Source organism: Macrobrachium nipponense, chromosome 15, assembly GCF_015104395.2.
Source record: "Macrobrachium nipponense isolate FS-2020 chromosome 15, ASM1510439v2, whole genome shotgun sequence".
Classification (NCBI taxonomy): Eukaryota; Metazoa; Arthropoda; class Malacostraca; order Decapoda; family Palaemonidae; genus Macrobrachium; species Macrobrachium nipponense.
The window spans coordinates 3,403,416-3,426,982 of record NC_087208.1 but is presented as its reverse complement, the minus strand read 5'-3'; the positions used below and the strand labels follow the sequence as shown (position 1 = coordinate 3,426,982).

Below are 23,567 nucleotides of genomic sequence, written 5' to 3'. Positions count from 1 at the left end.
CACTAGGACACACTGTCCCCTCACTAGAACCACCTGTTTAAAAGACAGGAGAACACACTAGTGAGCACACACACAATTGTAAAGACAAAGTCAAAAGATTAAATGAAAAGGAACATCTTTACAAGATATCAAAACAAGCCATCCCTTTGGCTAAATCATGATAACTCACCCATTGCAGCCTGGAACTTCACACACACTTTAATAAATAGACTTTTGCAGAGCTATCACAGCATTCTGCCTTTTCCCCCATTGCTGTCTCCCCAGTTCTTGGCTAAACCAAGCCGTTATCAACGGACATAGTTAGTACACGTACATATGAATTCACGCTCATTGGTAACTGGTCGCAGCCAGTTTTCAAAGGCACCTTGAACAAGCCCTCGTGAACTCACATACCCACAGAACGAACATTGACCTGCTTAGATAAGCATCTTCGTATCGCACCATCCCAGAAAGAGATGTCAGCTTTCTCAGGCCGTCGCTTCAGACTGTCTCCATGGGAAGTTAAAAGTGATCAGTCTTCACATTCCAAGAAATGTCACAACGAAACATATTATCAGTCTTTATTTATAACATATATATATATTGTGTGTGTGTACCATTAAAGCATAGTTATCATATCTGTTCCTCTAAATCTAATTATTTTTATGTTAAGCTTTGTTCCCGGTGTTGTGGGGAGTGGAGAAACGGCACTTTGTGCCTTATCCTCAATTTTAAAGATTCTTGGCAAGAGGTAATATTATGCCGTGTGTGCTCGCCACAGGTTACAGGAGGTTAGCAGTGTTTTAGGGGGTGGTGTAACAGCACTTCACGCCTTATCCCCAATTTTAAAGATTCTTGGGAAGCATGGATGTACTGGCAAGAGGTACTATTGCGCTGCATGCCCTAGCCACAGGGGTTACAGTAGGTTAGCAATTTTTAAAGGTGTCGGAACTGTGTTTCACGCCTTATCCGGAATTTTAAAGATTTTTAGGCATTGCCAATGAGATTTTCAGGAAATCCCAAGATCAGCCATCCAAAAAAGCCTAGATTCATATGAAAAAAAACCACCATACAAAAAAATCTAATGTGTATATAAAAATAATAGAATTCTGCAAACTTCTATATATATGACACAATGATAAAGCCTCCTATAGGTCCTCCTCACAGGTACCAGTACCTGGGCTGTACCCTAAATTCCATAATCAGTCAATCAATATAGGTCATCCTCTGAGTCTTCAGTTTCCTGTTGACAAAGGCTTCAGTCCGTGGACCAACCTTTAAACGAAAGCTAAAATAAAGGTTATTACACAAAAAGAAAAAGGCATTCACAAAACAGGTGGTAATTTTTAAACTGAAATGTTTAAAAATTATGATATGAATGTAAATGTTATTGTCATATGAAACGAGTAAGGTAACCCCCCAAAAAAAAAGTTATGGGTAAGTAATGTGTTGTAATGTGGTTCAACCGAAATAAGGGAAAGGGGAGGGAGTGACTTGCACAAATAATGTATATGTAAATCATCCCTGAAATACCCCCAACCAACCCTCAATTTGACGTCACTGAAAGAAAGGTCTTCTACTCCATCCCATAGGCATTCTTCAATTGTAAATTCTTATTACAGGTATGTATGATAAAAACATCTAGCAAAAACACATCAGTGCACATATTAAGCAAAAACTATGCGCAACGGAATAGAAATAAGACTGAAAAAATATCAAAAGATTAATGAAAAATTAGAAGGAATAGGATATGTAACTTAGCTTATGGATCCCCCAAATTCTTCACTTGGTCCTAAGGCAATGTAGGATTGGTATTGTAACATGATTGGTTGATACATGTTCATTGGTGTATCCCACCAAAAAAAAAAACCGCCATTTCCTTCACTTAGAAGTTGTGTCTGAACCAAAAGTTCCCCTATATGATGTCACTGCCATGAGCATCAGTCAAGAGTTGTGGCCCATCCAAGCAGCACATAGAGACCTCTATGCTCCTCTCGAAGTAAGCGTTTTCTCCTAAATTACAAAATAATGGCATAATTCAAGTGCTTTTTCAGGAAATGTTTGCGTTGCCAGAGAGGTGGCCGCTGTATCGCCTCTCGGTCATTTATCCCGTACATTTGAAGGTTTCTAAGGTCCTATGTCCTTTTCTTCGATGATGATACCAAACTATTCTGTAACTGGATAGGTGCTGTAATTAGATAGGAATTAGACTTCTACTGTAAACTACCAGTTATCTTTGAGGCCAAAATTTGAGTTAAATCTGACCTAACCTAGACAGTATGGCAGGGTTGGCCAGACTATTTGACTCCGAGATCTACTTTATTGAGTGAAACACTTACGATCTACCATACTACATAACCACATAGTATTACGTGGGAAAAAATTCAGTTAGTGCCATATTACAATAAAACAGTACAATTGCCTTGTGTATATATATTTATATATATGCTTGTGTTTTTATTTGGTTATATAGGGTTGTGGGGGAACAGCGATCGACCAAACAAGTGGCCACGATCAACTCTTTGGCCACCTCTGCAGCATTGCATATTATTATAACTAATATGTGGTGCCCACTACAAAATTACACGGAGAAAAGATAAATACACAAACCTTTTATTTCTCCATCTTATATTTTATGATTTTGTGTGCACGTGCAAGTCTATTCCCTTTTGTGTTCTGGCAATTAGTGTGGTCACAATTTTTGACAATTTTACCTTCAGGTTAGATTTAATTATGAAGCTTTGGCCTGTAATGAAATTACATAGTAGTTCCTGTCTGCGGCTTATCCCAATCCAAAATAAGGGTCCTCTGTAATTTGTGAAGACTAGCTTTTTTTTTTTTTTTTCCCTTCCTTCCTTCAAGATTGGAAAGGGACTAGTCCAAGAAGTTAAAGTTAGATGTAATAGACTTGGGACAACTGCAAAAAATAATTTTATCCTATTTATTAAACAAATAACTCAGTGTTGCATCAAGAAAAAAGAATAGTTTTGAATTTAGTCTACAAAAATCTGACTACTACATCTAAAGATGCTAGATAGTTTTTTTTTAAAGCAGATATATTTAGGATTGTTATAGAAATTAACTGCTACTTTTCAAAGTACTTTACATTATGTCATTGTAGTGTGCAAGTTTATCTATTCAATTATTTTTCATCCTTACTTATTTGTATACACTTGGGATGAAAGTATCATCATTGGCATGCAGGTTTTTTATGAGAATGAAAGGTTCACAAGTTAAGAAAAGTACAAGGTAGGGTGATTGGCTGTTGTGCAAAATTGATGTCCTTTGTTTTTTGTGGGAGCTACAATCATTTAGTCTTCAGTTAGTTATTGTGGGCGCTACATGATTATTCGTACTTTAAAAAAAAAATTTGTTTAAGGATGTGGAGCATTTATCATTTATTCTTCAGTGGTTAATATGGATACTGTGTAATAATTGAACTTTATTCTACTCCTCAGACAAGATGACTTTAAACAGAAGACTCCTGAAAAGGGCGAATTCGCCCCATAAATCGCCGAAACGCATGAATACCTCTATGAGGAAGAGAGCACTAATTAAGCAGCTGAGTAGTGATGTACAGTTTGGAGCCGCTTCAAAAGCTAACGTTAAAGTTGTTGTCAGAATTCGGCCTTATAATTCTAGGGAGCTTGAGAATGGTTCAAGGTAAGGTTATTCAGTTAAGTTTTGTTGTACGTACTAATTATTTTCATCGGGTACTGTAGTTTGTAAGATGACATAGATGATATTCCTTTTATTAGGAACTTACATCTGTTCATATACGAAACAAACCTTTGGTCTTAACATTAGAATTTGCTAGCGCCAAGCTGGAAACTGGTAGAATTAAAATTAAACTTGTTAGATCCAGGGACTATTGGCATCTATACCAGGTCACAGGTCATGTATTACCCAGAATGCCTTAGGCGTCCCGTGACCCATCAGTTAGTTTTCTACCGTCTTTAAGATAGGACGTGTTTACTGTATCTGTTTTGAAGCCAGTTTTAGTTTGCCCGTTCTTATTTATTTCGCTTTCATTTTTCTTGTTAATTTTCTTTCTCTGTGTGTGCTCAGTGTGGGTGTGATCTGTAAGTGTGTGTACGTGGTGAGATGGAGATTTTTGCTTCACCATCGGGACTGCCGTTTTGTAGAGAAGACAAAGGAAATGCCCTGGAGTCAGTGGCTTTCCGTGTTCAAGATTCTTAACTTCGGTGTTGACGGATCCTCATCCAATGTGTAGTAGGTGCAGAGAAAATGTATGTACAATTACTAATCCTTGTTCAGTTTGTCGCGGTTGGTCGGTGGAACAGAGGAGGAAGTTTTATGAGACAGGCCAGTACAAAAGAAAAGAGACGACGCCATCTTTGGATGACCAAGCGTTGCCGGCTTCTTTTTGTATCGGCAATACACAAGTTGAGCTGCAGGGATCAGATCGTGGGAACGGAGTGGTCCTTGCACCAACAGGTAGTGGACAGGATGCTCATGTTGTGGGAAAGGCCAATCATAGACCTATTCGCAACCAGGTACAACAAAATGTTGGAAGTGTATTGTTCGGTAGTCCCAGACGTAGAGGCAGTAGCAGAAGATGCACTACAACACCCATGGGACAATCTGGACGTGTACGCATTTCCTCCATTTTGTCTAATCCGTCGGGTTCTGAACAGGGTAATGCGGTCTCAGAACCTAAGACGGACTCTGGTAGCTCCATTATGGCCGAAGGCAGAATGGTTTCCCGACCTCTTGGAACTCCTAAAAGACGTGCCGAGAGTGTTACCCTCATGGAACAACCTACGATGTCAGCCGCACATGGAGAGGTACCACCGGTCGGTGGAGTCCCTATCACTTCACGGGTGGAGAGTGTCAAGTGTCTCCTCCGAGCGAGAGGGTTTTCGCAAAAAGCAGCAATGCAGATGGCAGGAAATATCAGTCATCTGCAGCGGTATACCAAGGAAAATGGTCAGCATACTGTGATTGGTGTCGTAGAGGGAACTTGTCTCCACTCGGTACCACTATTCAGCAATTAGCAGACTTTCTGATATATCTCAGGACAGAAAGGCATATGTCTGTATCTGCTGTGAAGGGGTACAGGGCTGCTCTACCCTCGGTCTTACGCATGGAAGGTGTGGACATTTAGTCTTCATGGGGGTTGGCCATGTTGATGAAGGGGTTTGAGCAGTTATGTTTGCCAAAGGAACTAAAAGCCCCAGATTGGGATTTGACCATGGTACTGAGTAGTCTTACAAAACCCCCCTACAAACCACTAAAGCAGTCCACAGATAGGAGCCTGACCCTGAAGACAGTCTTACTGGCCCTAGCTTCAACCAAAAGGGCGGGGGAACTACATGGCCTGTCATATATTGTAAAGCATTCGAGAGGTTGGAAGTCAATGGTATTCGAGTTTGTTCCAGAATTCGTGGCCAAAACTCAAAACCCATCAATAGTGGACGGTAGATTCGACTCCTTTTCCATACCTTCTCTGGCAGAATTCGTAGACAATGACAAAGAAGAGATGCTTCTGTGTCCTGTCAGGGTAATAAGAGAGTACTTAACCCTTAAACGCCGACTGGACGTATTTTAGGTCGACATTTTTTGTCTCTCGGGTGCCGACTGGACGTATTTTACGTCGACATATAAAAGCTTTTTTAAAAATTCGCGGAAAAATACTTTTAGGCCTACCAGCCGAAAACTCTTGAATCACGCGCCTTGGGGGATGCTGGGAGTTCACGGATCAAGGTGTTGTTTTGTTTACAATCGTTACGCAGGCGCGCAAGCGCGAATTTCTTTCTTGCCGCACTAAAAAGTATCTGTGACACATGTCGGAAATTATTTAGTCACTTTGACTTAATTTTTTTACCATTTTAAATTAGCCGTTACATGGAGTATTATATATGAAAATGTGCGCATTTTTATGTAGAATACAACAAAAAAATACTCATGATTGTAGCTTTTATGCAGTTTTGAGATATTTTCATATAAAAATAACGATAAGTGCCAAAATTTCAACCTTTGGTCAACTTTGACTACCGAAATGGTTGAAAAACGCATTTGTAAGCTAAAACTCTTATATTTTAGTAATATTCAATCATTTAACTTAATTTTGCAACTAATTGGAAGTCTCTAGCACAATATTTCGATTTATGGTGAATTTATGAAAAAACTTTTTCCTTACGTCCACCGCGGTAACTCTTCCGAAAATAATCATACATGCGATTGTGGTAATGTTTGCACCATTTTAAATTAGCCGTTACATAAAGTTTTATATATGAAAATGTGCGCAATTTCATGCACAATACAACTAAAAACAACCCATGGTTGTAGCTTTTATCAGTTTTGAAATATTTTCATATAAAAAATGATAAGTGACAAATTTTCAACCTTCTGTCAACTTTGACTCTACCGAAATGGTCGAAAAACGCAATTGTAAGCTAAAACGCTTATATTCTAGTAATATTCAAGCATTTACCTTCATTTTGCAACAAATTGGAAGTCTCTAGCACAATATTTCGATTTATGGTGAATTTATGAAAAAATAACATTTTCTTTACGTCCGTGCGGTAACTCTTCTGAAAAAATCATAAGTGCGATTGTGGTAATGTTTGCACCATTTTAAATTAGCCGTTACATAAAGTTTTATATATGAAAATGTGCGCAATTTCATGTATAATACAACCAAAAATAGTTGAAGGTTGTAGCTTTTCTCATTTTCGAAATATTTGCATATAAATCACAATAAATAGAAAAAAAACCACGTTCGGTCAAATTTGACTACCGAAATGGTCGAAAAACGCAATTGTAAGATAAAAACTCTTACAGTTCTAGTAATATTCAGTCATTTATCTTATTCATCGTGAAACAAATTCGAAGTCTCTAGCACAATATTTAAATTTATGGTGAATTTTAAAAAAAACTTTCCTTTCCCTCCGCACGCGGATTCTCCGCCACAAATCTCCGAAATTTGTAAGTCCCATTCTCGGAATATTTTCTCTGTTTCATATTAGGCATTTCATAGAGTTTTATATATGAAAATGTGCGCAATTTTATGTAGAATAAAACGAAAAATATTTGAAAGTTGTAGCTTTTCTTATTTCTGAAATAATTGCATATAAATATATATATAAAAAAAATTCGACATTAGGTCAACTTTAACTAGTCAGATATGGTCGAAAACTGCATTTGTAAGCTAATATTCTTACAGTATAGTAATATTCAATCATTTGTCTTCATTTTGAAAGAAATTGGAAGTCTCTAGGACAATATTTAGATTTATGGTGAATGAATTTTTGTGTGTTTACGTCCGCGCGTTACGAATTCATGCATTATTTTGTGATAATATTTTCTGTGTTGCTTTTATCGTTTTACAATTTGTTATATATCAAAATGATCGCAATTTAGTGTACATTACAACGGAAAAAAAAAGTAACTTGTTACCTTTAACCGTTTTGCGCACAGCGCGATTTGAATACAGTTATATATGAAATTTCATTTTTGCGCTATCATATATCGCATTATTTATATATGATAACATGAATAATTTTTTTCATTTCTGATGGTTGCATACTAAACTTCAGGCAATGAAAAAAAAAAGGAGCCAAAAATGAACTCTTAATCTTCAAAACTAAGTGCGCTATGATTTTTTGAAAAAAATATTTTTTCCGCTTCGGCGTTCACCCTGAAACTTCCCCGGCACATGGGAGACATTTTTTTTTTTACCGCTTCGGCGTTTAAGGGTTAAGAAAGACAAGGCACCTCATGCTGGGGTGCCGGAGGTTGTTTGTAAGTACAGGACGGAACAAAAAGGAAGTGTCCAGGAATACAATATTGTTTTGGCTAAGAGAAACGATCAGGAATGCCTACATGACAGAAGACGGGGTCAAATAGCCAGGAGAGGGCTAGAGCTCATGACATCAGAGGCTTGAGTACTACTTTGGCATTCAAGAAGAATATGTCTGTGGAGAGAATTCTGAAAGCTGGTGTTTGGAAACGCCAAACTACTTTCACTTCCTTTTATTGAAAAGACGTTGCCAATAGATCCTTGGACAATTTTTCCTTGGGCCCAGTGGTGGCGGCCCAGCAAGTGGTATAGCTCATCCAGTACCCCTGGCAGGTCAGTTTGTGTCTAATCTAAGATGAAAGTATGAAAGTAGAATGAATGGGATGACTGGTCTTTTTTCTTTACTACTTTCTTTCTATTCCTTTACCTATGGGCAGTATGCAGGAGATTACCATCATAAGCTGTAACGGACTAGATGCAGGTGAGGTGGTCAGCCATACTGTAAAGTTATTTTAGAGTATAGTATACTTTTCAATAGCAACACACCTCTCAGTAATAGGGAAGAAGGGGTGATAGTAGATCCAGATACAAGGGACAAGAGTGGTTTATGAGAATGGAAGGTTCTCTATTTTCCATAGTTTATAAACCATGGCATGGTACCAGCACCCAGTGAGGGAACCAATAGATTCTCTTATATCTTTGGTTCAAGGGTTTGTAGTCCATTCTCTTGGAATACTCCTAATATTCGGAAATGGATAAAGGTGGCAAACTCCCAGTCAGTTAAAGAGATTTACCTCCCTCCAATAAGTAAGTCTATCCTAATGTTAAGACCGAAGGTTTATTTCGTATATGAACAAATGACATTTGTAACTAATTTGTATTTTTCATAACTAACAAACCTGAGGTCAACAGTTAAAGGCCCACCTCGAACCACCCCTCTAGCAGTCTAAACTGGGTTAGAAGTGTAACTGATGGGTCATGGGACGCCTAGGGCATTCTGGGTAATACATGCCCCGTGACCTGGTATAGATGCCAATAGTCCCTGGATCTGACAAGTTTAATTTTAATTCTACCAGTTTCCAGCTTGGCACTAGTAAATCCTAATGTTAAGACCTCAGGTTTGTTAGTTATGAAAAATAATGTGCTGGAACGGACTAGATGCAGGTGAGATGGTCAGCCATACTGTGAAGCTATCTTAGCTGATGATATACTTTTCAGTAGCAACACACCCCTCTGGATAATAAGGAAAGAGGGGAAGTGAAAAGGTGGATCCAGTCGCAAGGGACAAGAGTAAACAGTAGAATGGTATCTACACCCAGTGGGAGGAAACCAATAGATCCGCTTATATCTTTGGTCCTAGGTCATTGTCCATTCTCTAGAATTTCCCTATATATTCGGAAATGGATAAGGTGGCAAACTTCCAGTCAGTTGTAGAGACTTACCTCCCTCCAATAGTAAGTCTATCCTAATGTTAAGACCGAAGGTTTGTTTCGTGTATGAACAAATACCAAATTTGTAACTAATTTGTATTTTCATACATTCAACTTACCTGTCAGATATATACATAGCTATCGACTCCGGTCGTTCCCAGACAGAATTTCAAATTTCGCGGCACTCGCTACAGGTAGGTCAGGTGATCTACGCCCTGCTCTGGGTGGCAGGGCTAGGAACTATTCCCGTTTTCTAATCATAATCTCTCTGTCGCCGGCTGTATCAACATTGTTGTTACTTCCTCCTGACTAGAATTCGTTTTTCGCAAAGCTTTTGATCATCTATCGCTGATATTTGGTGACGTACTTGGATCGTTGTTTGGCATTCGCTATCGTGGACTGTTTTTTGGACTTGGTTTTTGGATTTTGTGAATATGTCTGATTCTAGTGTTAGTTTCAGAGTGTGTGTGAATGAGGGCTGTAAGGTGAGGATTCCGAAAGCTTCGGTAGATCCTCACACTAGTTGTAGAAGGTGTAGAATGGTTGAATGTTCAATTGAGAATACGTGTAATGAGTGCGAGAATCTGAGTGCACAAGAGTGGAAGAATCTAGCTTCTTACTTGAAGAAGTTAGAGAGAGATAGAGAGAGGAAGAAAACCCATAGAAGGTCTGCCTCTCATGATCTACTTTCTAGCTCTGTAGCTTCTTCCTATGATGATAATGAACATTCTGTTTCAGCCCGTTCACAAATGGCTAATCCCTCTAGTTCGGCTTCGGAAATAGCAGAACTTAGAGCTTCCCTTCAGAAAATGCAGGAAAAAGTCGCAGCATTGGAAGGTAAGCAAAGTGAATGTGACAGTGATATTAGTGTCCCCAGTGTAGTGGAGGGGCGTCTGGTCGTCTCTGCGACGCTCCAGGCCTAGACCTCTTCCAAGCTCCCTGGCCCGGAGGAGAAGGAAAGTCGAAAGCCGTACGGGGGTTGTGGAGAATCCCCAACGATCAGCGTCCCTTCGGCAGAATCGATCGTATCGACTGCTAAAGACCGCTATAAGAGGGTCCTACGAGAGTGCTTTTCGTCGTCGAGTTCGCCTTCTCGAGAAGAGGGTGGAAGGAGTCGAATCTTTCCGTCCTTTGAAGAGGAGTATGCAAGAGCCTGCCAGGGCGCCAGGCGCCTGCGGAACATGAGATCAATTCGAGTCCCGAGCGCTTCTCAGAAGGAGGAGCGCCTTCGGTAGTAAAGAGGGCGAGAATACGGTCAGACTCTGAGAATGGAGGAGATCCTAGAGCGCCTTCCAGATCTCCCTCTCCTAAATCGGAAGATTCCTCAACCAAGAGAATCTTGAAGAATATGCAAGAGCAATTAGCCTTGCTAGTAGGAACTCGTTATAAGGAGCCTACTCGTAAGAAGGATGATAGGCTTCCTATTAAAAGATCGAAAGAACTATCTCCTGCCAGGCGAGACGCATCCCTCAGGGGAGTTGTCGCTCAGGCGGCCATCTCTGGGGGGGGCGGTGCGCTAGACAGGCGAGAGGTAGGAAAGGAAGCTACTCCTGTCAAGAGTAGGGCGCCAACCAGAAGCCAGACTCCGAGTAGGCGTAACGAGCCAGGACAACATTCAAGATCTTCAATCAAGCACCAAGAGCTGGATGAAGAGGAAGATCCTGTTAGGAGTAGAGCACTTATAAGACGGAAAGCTCCTACTAAACATCAGACGGATACTCCTCCCAAGCACCAGGAGTATTCTGAACTGGTTACTCCTCCCAGGCGCCAGGAGTATTACGAAGCTTATACTTCCTCCCATCCCAGGCGCCAGGAATATGCGGAACTTAATACTCCTACCACGCGCCAGGAGTATTATGAACAGAATGCGCCTACTAAAAGCCAGGAGCATTCGAGGCGCTTTGCGCCTGCCAGGCGCCAGGCGCCTGCTGAAAGCCAGGAGTATTCGAGGCGCTCTGCGCCTGCCAGGCGCCAGGCGCCTGATGAAAATGCGCCTGCCAGGCGCCAGGCGCCTGATGAAAATGCGCCTGCCAGGCGCCAGGCGCCTGATGAAATGCGCCTGCCAGGCGCCAGGCGCCTGATGAAAATGCGCCTGCCAGGCGCCATGCGCCTGCTGAAAGTGAACCTGACACTCGTAAGAGAGTAAGAGAGGAGTCAGTAGAAAGGAGAGAACCTTCTCCTTCCGAGTCTCTTAACCCAGAAGATGCCTCGGAGGACGAAATGAAAGGATCTTCTAATTATAAAGTCCTTTCGTCCCTGCTGTTGGAGGAATATGGAGACTCTTTGACACCAGCTGCTCCTCCTTCGCCACGTTCGCAGTTTTCGAGCACGAAACCACTCAAGTCCTCCTCTTTCCTCAAAATGAAGCCTGCCATTTCTATGAGGAGAGCGCTACAATCTCTTGACTCCTGGTTCAAGAAGAAGAAGGAGTTAGGAAGGAGGACGGTCTTTTGTATGCCTCCCGTCAACTTACAGGAAGGAGAGGAATTTGGTACGAAACGGGAGAGGATATAGGATTGTCTCTGTCCGTTTTCAGCCGAATCAGATTTCTCGAGTTTGGTGGATTCGTCTAGAGGCACGCCTTGAATGCAGCAAAGGTTACATGGGGGCTTTCGGTTTAAACGGACCACCTCATTCAAGAGTCTATTTCGCACCCTAGAAGTTTTTAACAATGCTTAGATTGGTCCCTTGGGGTTCTGGCCAAGAAATCTCAAGAAAATGAACAACTCGACCCAGAAACCCTGAATTGTATCCTAGCATGCATTGATAAGGCTGTTCAGGATGGATCAGCTGAGGTATGCTCGCTATATGGTGCAGGAGTGTTAAAGAAAAGAGCGGTGCACAGTGCTTTCCTCACAAAGGCCGTCTCGCATTCGCAGAGAGCCTCCTTAGTGTTTGCGCCTCTCTCTGAACACCTTTTTCCATCGCAGTGTGAAGGACATCGCGCATTCTCTGGCGGAAAAGGAAAAGGCCACCCAGGATCTCCTTAGACAATCATCAAGGAAGAGTAGGCCTGTGGCTAGTGAGGAGAAGAAAGTGGCTCACCCAGCTCAGAAACAGCCCTTTCGAGGAGGTCTTCCAACTAGACCGATCGCCAGAAGGAAGTCAACCGATAAGAGGGGTAGGTCTTCCTTCCGTGCCTTTAAGAAGGGAAGTGAGAGTTTCCGTCCTCCAGACACCCTAGGAGCCAGGCTACAGTATTTTGTGAAAGCCTGGGAAGACTTAGGAGCCAACACTTGGACGATGTCGATCATCAAGAAGGGGTATCGCATCCCATTCAAGGACATTCCTCCCTTGACAACATCTCCGAGGGAATTGTCCGCCAGATACAGGGACCAGATGATGACGGACACATCTTCGGCAAATGGTGGAACACAGATGTGGGAAAAAAGGGCAATAGAACTTGTACTGGATTGCAACTCCCCGGGGTTTTACAACCGCTTGTTTCTTGTAACAAAAGCCTCGGGGGGATGGAGACCGGTACTGGACGTAAGTGCGCTGAACAAATTTGTCGAACAACAGAAGTTCAGCATGGAAACGTCTGCCTCAGTCCTTGCAGCACTACGGCAAGGGGATTGGATGGTGTCCATAGACCTTCAGGACGCATACTTCCACATCCCGATCCACCATTCGTCGAGGAAGTACCTTCGATTTTATGTTCGAAGGCAGAAATTATCAGTTCAGGGCCCTGTGTTTCGGCCTGTCCAGGCTCCTCAAGTCTTCACAGACGTGATGAAAATGTAGCGAGACACCTACACTTGAAAGGGATAAATGTCTCAATGTACCTGGACGACTGGCTCATCAGAGCCAGGTCTCAAAAGCAGTGTTTGGAGGACCTGTTAATAACACTGGAGTTGACAAAGTCTTTGGGACTGATCGTGAACCTCGAGAAGTCTCAGATGATCCCCAGCCAGAACGTGGTTTATCTGGGGATTCAGATGGATTCTCGGGGTTTTCGAGCTTTTCCATCGCAAGAAAGACTAAAGAAAGGCTGTGCCACAGTATCGAACTTTCTAGGGAAAGAGCGCACTTCGGCGAGGGAATGGCTGGAGCCTTCTGGGAACCCTTTCCTCGCTCGAACAGTTCTTTCTCCTAGGGAGATTACATCTTTCGGACCGCTTCAGTTCTTCCTAAGAAGAAGTTGGAGTTGGAAGACAGGCGTCAGCTATCGGATACGTTTCCAATATCGGAAGAAATAAAACACCATTTGAAGTGGTGGTTGCTTCCACTAAAGGAAAACAAAGGAGTGTCCCTGCAAGTACGGAACCCAAGCCTGACATTGTTTTCAGACGCCTCGGAGGCGGGCTGGGGTGGCAACATTGGGACCCGGGCCCAGAGAAGTGTCAGGCACCTGGTCGGCAGAACAGGTGTCATGGCACATAAATTGCAAAGAGCTCTTAGCTATTCACCTGGCGCTAAAGAGCTTCGAACACTTAGTCAGAGACAAAGTCGTGCAGATAAATTCGGACAATACGACAGCTCTGGCTATGTCAAGAAGCAAGGAGGGACGCACTCTTTTGCTCTGTACGAGCTGGCCACGGGATCTACTGATTTGGGCGAACCAAAGGAATGTAATTCTTCTAACAAGGTTTGTTCAAGGGGAGAGGAATGTGAGAGCGGACAGACTGAGCAGGAGATTCCAGGTCCTTCCCACAGAATGGACACTCCACTCAGAAGTCTGTCAGAGCCTCTGGCGCCTTTGGGGGAAGCCTCAAATAGATCTTTTCGCCACATTCCTCTCCAAAAGGATAGATACATTTTGTGCCCTGGTGGAGGATCCCCGAGCTTATGCAACAGACGCCTTTCTCCTGGACTGGTCAGGAATAGACGTTTACGCTTTTCCCCCGTTCAAGATTCTGGGGGAAGTAGTCAGAAAATTCGTGGCATCCGAAGGAACCAAGATGACTCTGATCGCTCCGTATTGGCCAGCTCAAATCTGGTTCACAGAGGGTGATGGAATGGACAGTGGACTTCCCAGATCTCTTCCAAACAGAATAGATCTGCTCAAACAACCCCACTTCGAGAGGTACCATCAAAATCTACCCGCTCTTGCTCTGACTGCCTTTCGACTATCGAAAGACTTGTCAGAGCGAGAGGGTCTTCTCGCCAGGCAGCAAATGCAATTGCTAGAGCCCGCAGATCATCTACGAGACGAGTGTACCAATCGAAGTGGGAAGTTTTCAGAAACTGGTGTAGGTCGAAGAAGCTGTCCTCTCCAGTACCTCTGTGACCGAAATTGCAGATTTCCTTCCGTTTTACTTAGACAAGAGTCGCATCTCTCGGTACCAACTATTAAGGGGTACAGGAGTATGCTCTCAGCAGTCTTTAGAAACAGAGGATTAGATCTAACGAATGACAAGGATTTGCACGACCTCATTCGTTCATTCGAAACATCTAAATCACGCGAACCTAAGGTTCCAAGCTGGAACTTAGATGTGGTTCTTAAATTTCTTTCATCAGATGAATCGAACCACTTCACACTGCTTCGTTCCGTAATATCACGAGAAGTGTTTGTTTCTGATGTCTCTTGCAACGGCAAAAAGAATCAGTGAGTTGCACGCCCTTGAATCAAGAGTTGGCTTCAAAGGAGACTCAGCAATTTGTTCATTTCAGTCCCTTTTTCTGGCCAAAAATGAAAACCCTTCGAATCCCTGGCCCAGGAGCTTCGAAGTAAAGGACTTTCTAGCTTGGTGGGCGGAGAGAGGCAGAAAGATCCCTGTGCCCAGGTAGAGCTCTAAAATTTTATCTGGACAGGAAGAAGCAGTTGGGGGGTCGCAGAAAAGTCTTTGGTGCTCAGTGAAAGACCCCAAGAGAGCAATGTCTAAGAACGCATTAGCCTTCTTTGTGAGAAGTGTTATCACAGAGGCTCATAAGAAGTGTCCAGATGATTCGTTTAATCTCCTAAGAGTGGGAGCCCACGAAGTTAGAGCAATCGCAACCTCGGTGGCGTTCCAAAGAAATATGTCACTAAAGAACATTTTGGATACAACTTATTGGAGATGCAACTCTGTGTTTGCATCCCATTATTTAAAAGACGTACGAGTTACGTATGATAAATGCTTTTCGTTAGGTCCGTTTGTGTCAGCACAGACGGTTCTGGGTAAAGGAGAAAGCACCAATCCTTAAAATTAATGTACGTAACCCTCTTGTCGGATGTGTTCTCGGGTTTTTCGGTGGATGGGAGTGTCAGGTTGTCGCACAGCGGCCTTCCACTTCTCTTTATTTGAAAATCGAGTGACATCTGACTATTAGAGGGGTACAAAAATTTGTTATTTTTGTATGTATGAATTTTCGAGTTTGTGGTGTGTTTGCAGTTTTGGGGATAACTCTAGGCAATCTTAGAACTAACACGGGTTAGGATCCGGTGGTGATCGGGATTGGTTGTGTGCTCCTTAAATTAGTGCGTGTTGTCATATAAGCGGATGTGCTCCGAATTGACAAACGCCATTTAGGATTCTGTCGAGTAAGTGGAAGAGACCCCATCGACAGATCCACAAGAATTCTTGGCCACAGATCACTATCTCGCTAAGGTTCTTGAGATGAAGCAGACTCCTAGGCAGTAGCCACGAAGTCTTCCATCTAAGAAGGTAGGAACTAAGGTTTTATTTTATACCTACAACATATGTTGTTTATTTACCTGTCTAGTCAGTTAGTTAGCTGTCTCTTGCCCTCACCAAAGGGTGTCAATCAGCTATGTATATATCTGACAGGTAAGTTGAATGTATGAAAATGACATTGTTATGATACAATAAAGTTTCATACTACTTACCTGGCAGATATATACAATTGAAGACCCACCCAGCCTCCCCGCAGGAGACAGGTGGAAGAGAGATTATGATTAGAAAACGGGAATAGTTCCTAGCCCTGCCACCCAGAGCAGGGCGGTAGATCACCTGACCTACCTGTAGCGAGTGCCACCGCGAAATTTGAAATTCTGTCGGGAACGACGGAGTCGATAGCTATGTATATATCTGCCAGGTAAGTATGTATGAAACTTTATTGTATCATAACAATGTCATTTTTCATAACTAACAAACCTGAGGTCTTAACAGTTAAAGGCCCACCTCGAACCACCCCTCTAGCAGTCTAAACTGGGTTAGAAATATAACTGATGGGTCACAGGTAGCCGTGGGCATTCTGGGTTATACATGCCCCCGTGACCTGGTTATAGATGCCATTAGTCCGCCTGGATCTCACAAGTGTAATTTTAATTCTACCGTTTCCAGCTTGGCGCTAGTAAATCCTAATGTTAAGACCTCAGGTTTGTTAGTTATGAAAAATACAAATTAGTTACAAATTTGGTATTTTTTTGGGTAGCGCTGTAATTGCTCAGTGTAGGTAGTATACAGTTGTGGCCCCTAACGGCAATATTAGGAACGACTTAAGCTAATCATTTCTTCGTGTTTTCTGCCATGTTCAACTAAACATAGTGTGCTTATAGCAGTGTTCATATTTTCTGGTTATATCATCGGATTTCGGAGTATTACACAACCACCAGAATGCATATTTGTTCCTACACGATAAACAAACCCTCTGTCCTTTACATTTGCAATTACTTTCATTGTAGGCTGGAATATAGCTGTGAAATTCTTGAACAAGGTGGTTAGGCAGTAACTAGTGTCTGATAAGCGGGTAGGCCCACCTGCCTGGATGTAAACACACCACTTTGCTTTTGGCCATCTTCCATCTTTAATGTCATGATATTTCATCTTCTCTTTATCCTTTCCCTAGCTTATTCAACAAAGAAACTGTGTTGGTGGGAGTGTGGTGTTGGTTTTTGAGGGATCTCTTCACATTTAGGAGGGTAGGGTCCTTGGACGCTAGAGGAGTATCCTTATTTTTTTTAATCATATTTTCATAATTTTACAGGCTAACAGTGGTTAGTTTATTTCAGCAGTAGATGGTTAGATATCTCCGTGTTGGCTATCCAAACCTCGGAATTGTACCTGTAACTTATAGCATGCAGTGATATTGGTCCTAGTGTGTGGAGTGTTCCCCTCCTGAAAATTATATCAATTTGCTGCTGTTATCCTGGAGTTTCGTTACTGGACAACGCCTTTGTAGCTGCCGTGTGATTATTAACTCTACTTCTGCTGGTAAATGTGCCTCATCCTGTAGAAGAAGTCTTGCAGAATTTGGAGAAGTGTCGTCATCTTCCTCTTAGGAATCATATTTTTCTTCAACCTCCCCTTCGAATTCTAAGGCTCCTGCCGAAGAAGAAGATAATCTCTCTCTCTCTCTCTCTCTCTCTCTCTCTCTCTCTCTCTCTCTCTCTCTCTCTCTCTCTCTCTCTCGCTCTCTCTCTCTCTCTCTCTCTCTCTCTCTCTCTCTCTCTCTCATGAGACTTCTAAGGGTCTGCCTCCTTGGACTGTGGAGGCAGTGGGGTCTATGTTGGCTTGCCTGTTCCTTCAGGAACAGGAACTATCACGCTGTCCCTAGGGTCTGGAGTTTCGGTAGCTGTAGAAGTACAAACTCCGGTTTGCACTTTTGCTGCTAGTGCTAGAGGTTCTGCCCCCAAGATCAGTTCTTTGTCTGGCGCTCGTTCGCAAGATTCCCCCAAGTGCACGTAAATCTACGGATTAGCATGCATCTAGAGTCGATGACGCTGGGTCCACTCTGTCATGACTCGGGCACAGAGTGGAAGAAAGGAGCGAGTCGCTCAGGTGACTGGTGATCCACTCGGTGCCCATAATTTTCAGTGATTCAAGAAGTGCTATAGATGCTATAAACAAGTACAAGTCTCCAAATCATCTTCTACAAGAAATCCAAATAAAAATCCATCAACTTATTCAATCAGGACTTAATTAAAATATGTTGGATTCCAGCACATGTGGGAATTGAAATGAAAGAGCAGATACAGCTGCCAAATTAGCTTCCAGTTTTTCATCAACAATTTCACATGCCCCAATATCAGACTGGGTAAGATCTATTAAGACTAATATATCAAGACTGGCAATCAGACTGGTCAACAGTGCCAACTACAAACAAACTGAGAAATATAAAACGTGAAGTTCATTCATGGATGCCGTCTCAAAAACAAAAGGGCTAAAGAAGTTACATTAAAAAGACTACATATAGGCCATACTTTTTCACATGGTCATTTGATGGCAAATCCACATTCAGACCTAGTGAAATATAATACATGTAAAACACCAATGACTGTCCAAAACTTATTTGTTGAATGTCCAATTTGGAACCATCAAAGAAGCATAAATTTCCAAAACTCAACATTAAAAGGCATTCTTGCTGAAGGCAAAGATTTCTTATTTAATAGAATCATCATGTAACTAACCAAAACCAGTTTTCTAAAAGTCTTAAGAATTTTTTTTTTTTCCCATGATTAATTCCTGAAAACCAACCCTAGAAGAGCTTTTAATAAGCTCAGAGGTCTCAAATTAATCCTTTATAATAATAATAATAATAATGACTTTGTTCATATGCGAAACAAACCTTTAGTCTTAACAACAGGATGAATTTTAGCACCAGCTGGAAACCGGTTAAAACAATAAAAGATTTTATAGAAAAGAATCTGGGAGATCTGGCAACTCCAGCGCATACGAGTTGGGAGCTGATCAGCGACCACACACTGCACTCAGTGATGAATTGGTTTTAATTTAACCTCCTTGGAGAGTAGACACTTATGTTTTTGCTCTCCTTCCAAGCCGGTTGATTAGTGCCTGTGTTTCCTTTCTTTTTTGGTGTGTCTGGGTTTCGTAATGGAGTCCTCAAGAGTTCACGGCCTTGTCAACGCATGTGCCCGGGTGTTCAGGGATTCCTGTGCTCCGGGATTTTGGCTTCTATGATCACAGATCCTCATTCGACTTCCAGTAGGTGCCAAGCTAATTATTGTCGTATTTCAGCGTGTCAAGGTTTTCTGGCTTTTAATTTGGTGCTGCGCCCAGGAAAAAGCAGGCACCTATCATGCTTTGCTTCCTTATCTGCAAAGTTCCCCTTAAGTAAGGCAACCCTTGATTATACCATCACGCCAATTCGAGTTAAGATGAACACCCACTTTTCTATTTCAAGTGCATTACTTAATGTTTTGGAATAGAATATGTCCATGACTCCACCTCCTTTCAATTTGGAACCTTTGTAATTACTTGGCAAGTCACTTATACAAAAATAATTTTATAATAAAATTAAGTTTTGTATGTATTTGCCAAGTAATTACATGGTCAGAGCCTTCCCTCCCTCTCCTCTGATGGATATTAGGCATAAAACAGAATGAGGTGATTAACTTATTCATTCCTAATATTGTAGTCGGGTGTTGGCTCTGTATACCCACATTTTAGTCGAAGTGCTACCTGTGAAATTTTAATTTAGGCTTCCATTACATGGAAACTATAGCTATTTAATTACTGGGTAAGTATGTATGTACAAAACTCGGTTTTATTGTAAAAATATCATTTTTGGTAAGTCAAGGTAAAGTTTCTTTGTCAAATAAAATAATTTCTACAGTCAGGACTTAAATCTCTTATTCCTGTCAGCAATGTATTGCTATACGGCAACAGTTTAACCTTATTGTTTCTTACAATGAGTTTGCAATATTAAAGCTATGATTTTACTATTTTAGGTCAGTTGTGAAAGTTGTGGATGAGCATATGATGATTTTTGACCCTAAAGAAGATGAAGAAGACTTTTTCTTCAAAGGAGTTCGTCAGCGCACACGAGATTTTAATAGGCGTCAGCACAGAGAGCAGAAATTTATTTTTGAGAGAGTGTTTAATGAGGAATCAACAAACGAAGAGGTTTATGGAGAGACTACAAAAGATATCATAGATACAGTTCTTTCTGGATATAACTGTTCTGGTAAGCTTGTCCATTTTTTGTCAGTTATGACTGCCTAATGAAATAATATGGGGGTTTCGCAGTTCCAAGAATTATTTATTTTATCTACAATGTTTGAATTGCAAAGTTACCAGGTTTCCTCTTAAATTACTAGGGTGAGTTACTAAGTAGTATCCTCAAACTGCAATGAAGCTTAACCCTTTAACGCCGATTGGACGTATTAAATGTTGATTAAAATTCTGTCGGGTGCCGATTGGATGTATGGTACGTCGATAAAAAAAGTTTTTTTAACAATTTGTGGAAAAATAGTTATAGGCCTACTAGGCGAAAACTTTTGAATCACGCACCTTGGGGGATGCTGGGAGCTCACGGATCAAGGCGTTGTTTTGTTTACAATCGTTACCCAGGCGCGCAAGCGCGAATTTCTTTCTTGCACTAAAAAGCATCTGCGACACATCTCAAATTATTTCATCACTGACATAATTTTGTCACCATTTTATAATAACCATTACATGGAGTGTTATATATGAAAATGTGCGCAATTTCATGTAGAACACAACAAAAAACAACTCATGGTTGTAGCTTTTATCAGTTGAAATATTTTCATATAAATAACGATAAGTGCCAAAATATCAACCTTTTGTCAACTTTGACCACCGAAATGGTCGAAAAACGCAATTGTAAGCTAAAACTTATATATTAGTAATATTCAATCATTTACCTTCATTTTGCAACAAATTGAAAGTCTTTAGCACAATATTTTGATTTATGGTGAATTTATGAAAAAAAAACCTTTTCCTTACATCCGTGCGGTAACTCTTCCGAAAAAATCATAAATTTTTTCGTCCGATTGTCGTAATGTTTGCACTATTTTAAATTAGCCGTTATATATGGAAATGTGCACAATTTTATGTAGAATACAACAAAAAACAACCCATGGTTGTAGCTTTTATCAGTTTTGAAATATTTTCATTTAAATAACGATGTGCCAAAATATCAACCTTCGGTCAACTTTGACTCGACCAAAATGGTCAAAAAACGCAATTGTAAGCTAAAACTATTACATTCTAGTAATATTCAATCATTTACCTTTATTTTGCAACAATTGGAAGTCTCTGGCACAATATTTCGATTTATGGTGAATTTATGAAATAAACTTTTTCCTTACGTCCGCGCAGTAACTCTTCCGAAAAAATCATAAATTTTTTTGTCTGATTGTCGTAATGTTTGCACCATTTTAAATTAGCCGTTATATAAAGTTTTCTATATGAAAATGTGCGCAATTTCATGTAGAATACAACCAAAAACAACCCATGGTTGTAGCTTTTATCAGTTTTGAAATATTTTCATATAAATAACGATAAATAGAAAAAATTCGTCCTTCGGTCAACTTTAACTCGACCGAAATGGTAAAAAACTGCAATTGTAAGCTACAACACTTACAGTCTAGTAATATTCAATCAATTACCTTCATTTTGGAACAAACGGGAAGTCTCTAGCACAATATTTTGATTTATGGTGAATATTTGAAAACGGCTTTTTTGTTTTTTTACATCCGCACATCACGAATTCATGCATCATTTTGTGATATTTTCTGTGTTGCCTTGATCGTTTTACAAAGTGTTATATACCAAAATGATCGCCATTTAGTGTACAATACAACAACAAAAAATTAACTCTAGCTTTAACCGTTTTGCTCACAGCGCAATTTGTATAAATTATATATGAAATTTTTTTTTGCGCTGTCATATATCCCAATATTTGTGTATTATGATGATATTTTTTTTCATTTCTGACGGTTGCATACTGAGCCAAAAATGAACTCTTAATCTAGAAAACTATGTGTGCTGTGATTTTTTTGGGGGGGGGGGGGGGGGGAATCCGCTTCGGCGCTCACTCGCGAATGTCGCCGGCATTCGGGAGACTATTTTTAAAATACTGCTTTGACGTTTAAGGGTTAATTGACACATTGGAAGTTTTTTATTTTGCATATATGGTTCTCTGGATAGAACTGGGTCAGTCAGATGGTGACAATTTTTCAAATGGCATGATTATTATAAGTAGGACCAGCTGAATAATATACCTGTCACAAATGTGATGAAAGTTGCATTTAGCAAATGCCTTGTTGGATGACAGGGGTATCCAGAAGTTACTGTATGCAATCTCATTAGAACCTCTACATAAAGTGCTGGAGCTGCTGATACTCTATACGATAACTAAACTGATATAACTAACATTTACATGCAAAAAGAGTGAATACTTAAATTGCATAAAATTGAATACTGTTCAGAAATAATCTTTTAGCTACTATGAGATTCATACCCAGTGTCCTGGTGTTTTTCCGGAATAAAATTTTATCAACTTACCTGACAAAGATGCTTAGTTCTGGTAATTATAAGAGTAACACCGACTTGTTGACATTGCCAGCAAACTCAGAGGAATGTCTTTCGAGGATAAAATGATGTAACTTTCTCAATGGATGATTGGCTATTCATGAGTCCCCACCTCTGGCAACAATGAAATACAACCAATACTCCTTGTTTACACTTTGTAGTAGTAGCAGTAGTAGTATATAGGATCCTTGAAGAAAACGGTTTCCACAAGTAATCCAAGAAATTACTTTCTGTCACTATTTCTCCATAGAAAATTTATATAATTAAAAATCAGTTAACAAAGTGAAGAAAATTTTTGTGTTTGTCGTAACTCCTTTGATAAATTTCCTATTGTGACAGTGACGATCATTGTAATAGACATTTGCATAGGATTAGATTGGATTACAGAATTTAGAATTCAAGCCAGGCACTGGGACCTTTAGAGGTCATTCAGTGATGTATTAGGACCCATGAAAAGCACGTTTTAATGTTCAGCAAGTTATATTTTAGTAAGAAATCAACAACTATTGCTTTATAGAGCATATATAATTATCCTTCTGCAGCATCTTATGGAAGTCAACAAAAAGTGAAAACTTGGTAGCCTTGGATGTCCGGGAATACTCGGTACCCAAGAAAGGGCCCTATTATTCATTTACCTGTTCAAACGTAGGGTTTGCCATGGGCTGCCTCCTAAACAGTTGTGCAAGTCGAATCACTAAGGCTGTCCTGCTACCACAGGACAATGGCTTATCATAGCCACCAGTCTTGAAGCCTTTACAAGGTATGAGTATTCATTCAGAATTTCAGAGATAGCTGTTTGTTGTCATTACCTTGTGGGAGGAGTCGGGACTTCATATGTTTGTCGCATATAACTTCGAACCCCTGCATTTTTGTGTTCTGCATTGGCTTCGGCTACTTTGTTTTACTCTTATGAATGTACTTTTTTCTAATATAAGTGATAAAGAATGCTGCCAAAAATTAGGTAGGGATGTAAAGTATGCTATGGTTAAGTAATATCTTTGTCAAATTTTCGGAAAGTTATTCCGGAAAAACACCGGGACAAAGGCTCTGAATCTCATAGTACCTATGCTTACTTATGTACCAGTAGATTGAATCGCCTTTTACGAAAGTATGGTACATTAACCCTTAAAGAGTCAGGTTAAAAAAAAAACATGTTAGCACCCAGGCAGAGGGCAAACTTTGAGGCGTCAGCCAATTTAAGAAAAAAGTGCA

The 23,567-nt window shown here is 40.8% G+C and overlaps 1 protein-coding gene across 2 annotated transcripts in view; it reads left to right on the top strand.

Annotated features, from left to right (window-relative positions):
- LOC135226971 (kinesin-like protein KIF18A) overlaps positions 1 to 23,567 on the top strand; it is a 118,576-nt gene that overhangs the window by 9,178 nt on the left and 85,831 nt on the right. The window contains exons 2-3 of one of the 2 annotated variants that reach the window (XM_064266674.1): positions 3,438 to 3,642; positions 19,748 to 19,983. In XM_064266674.1, the coding sequence (XP_064122744.1) occupies positions 3,443 to 3,642; positions 19,748 to 19,983 (436 nt within the window). In that variant the 5' untranslated portion in view covers positions 3,438 to 3,442. Of the gene's footprint in view, positions 1 to 3,437; positions 3,643 to 19,747; positions 19,984 to 23,567 lie in introns of those variants that run through there. The other variant, XM_064266675.1, reaches the window with a different exon arrangement.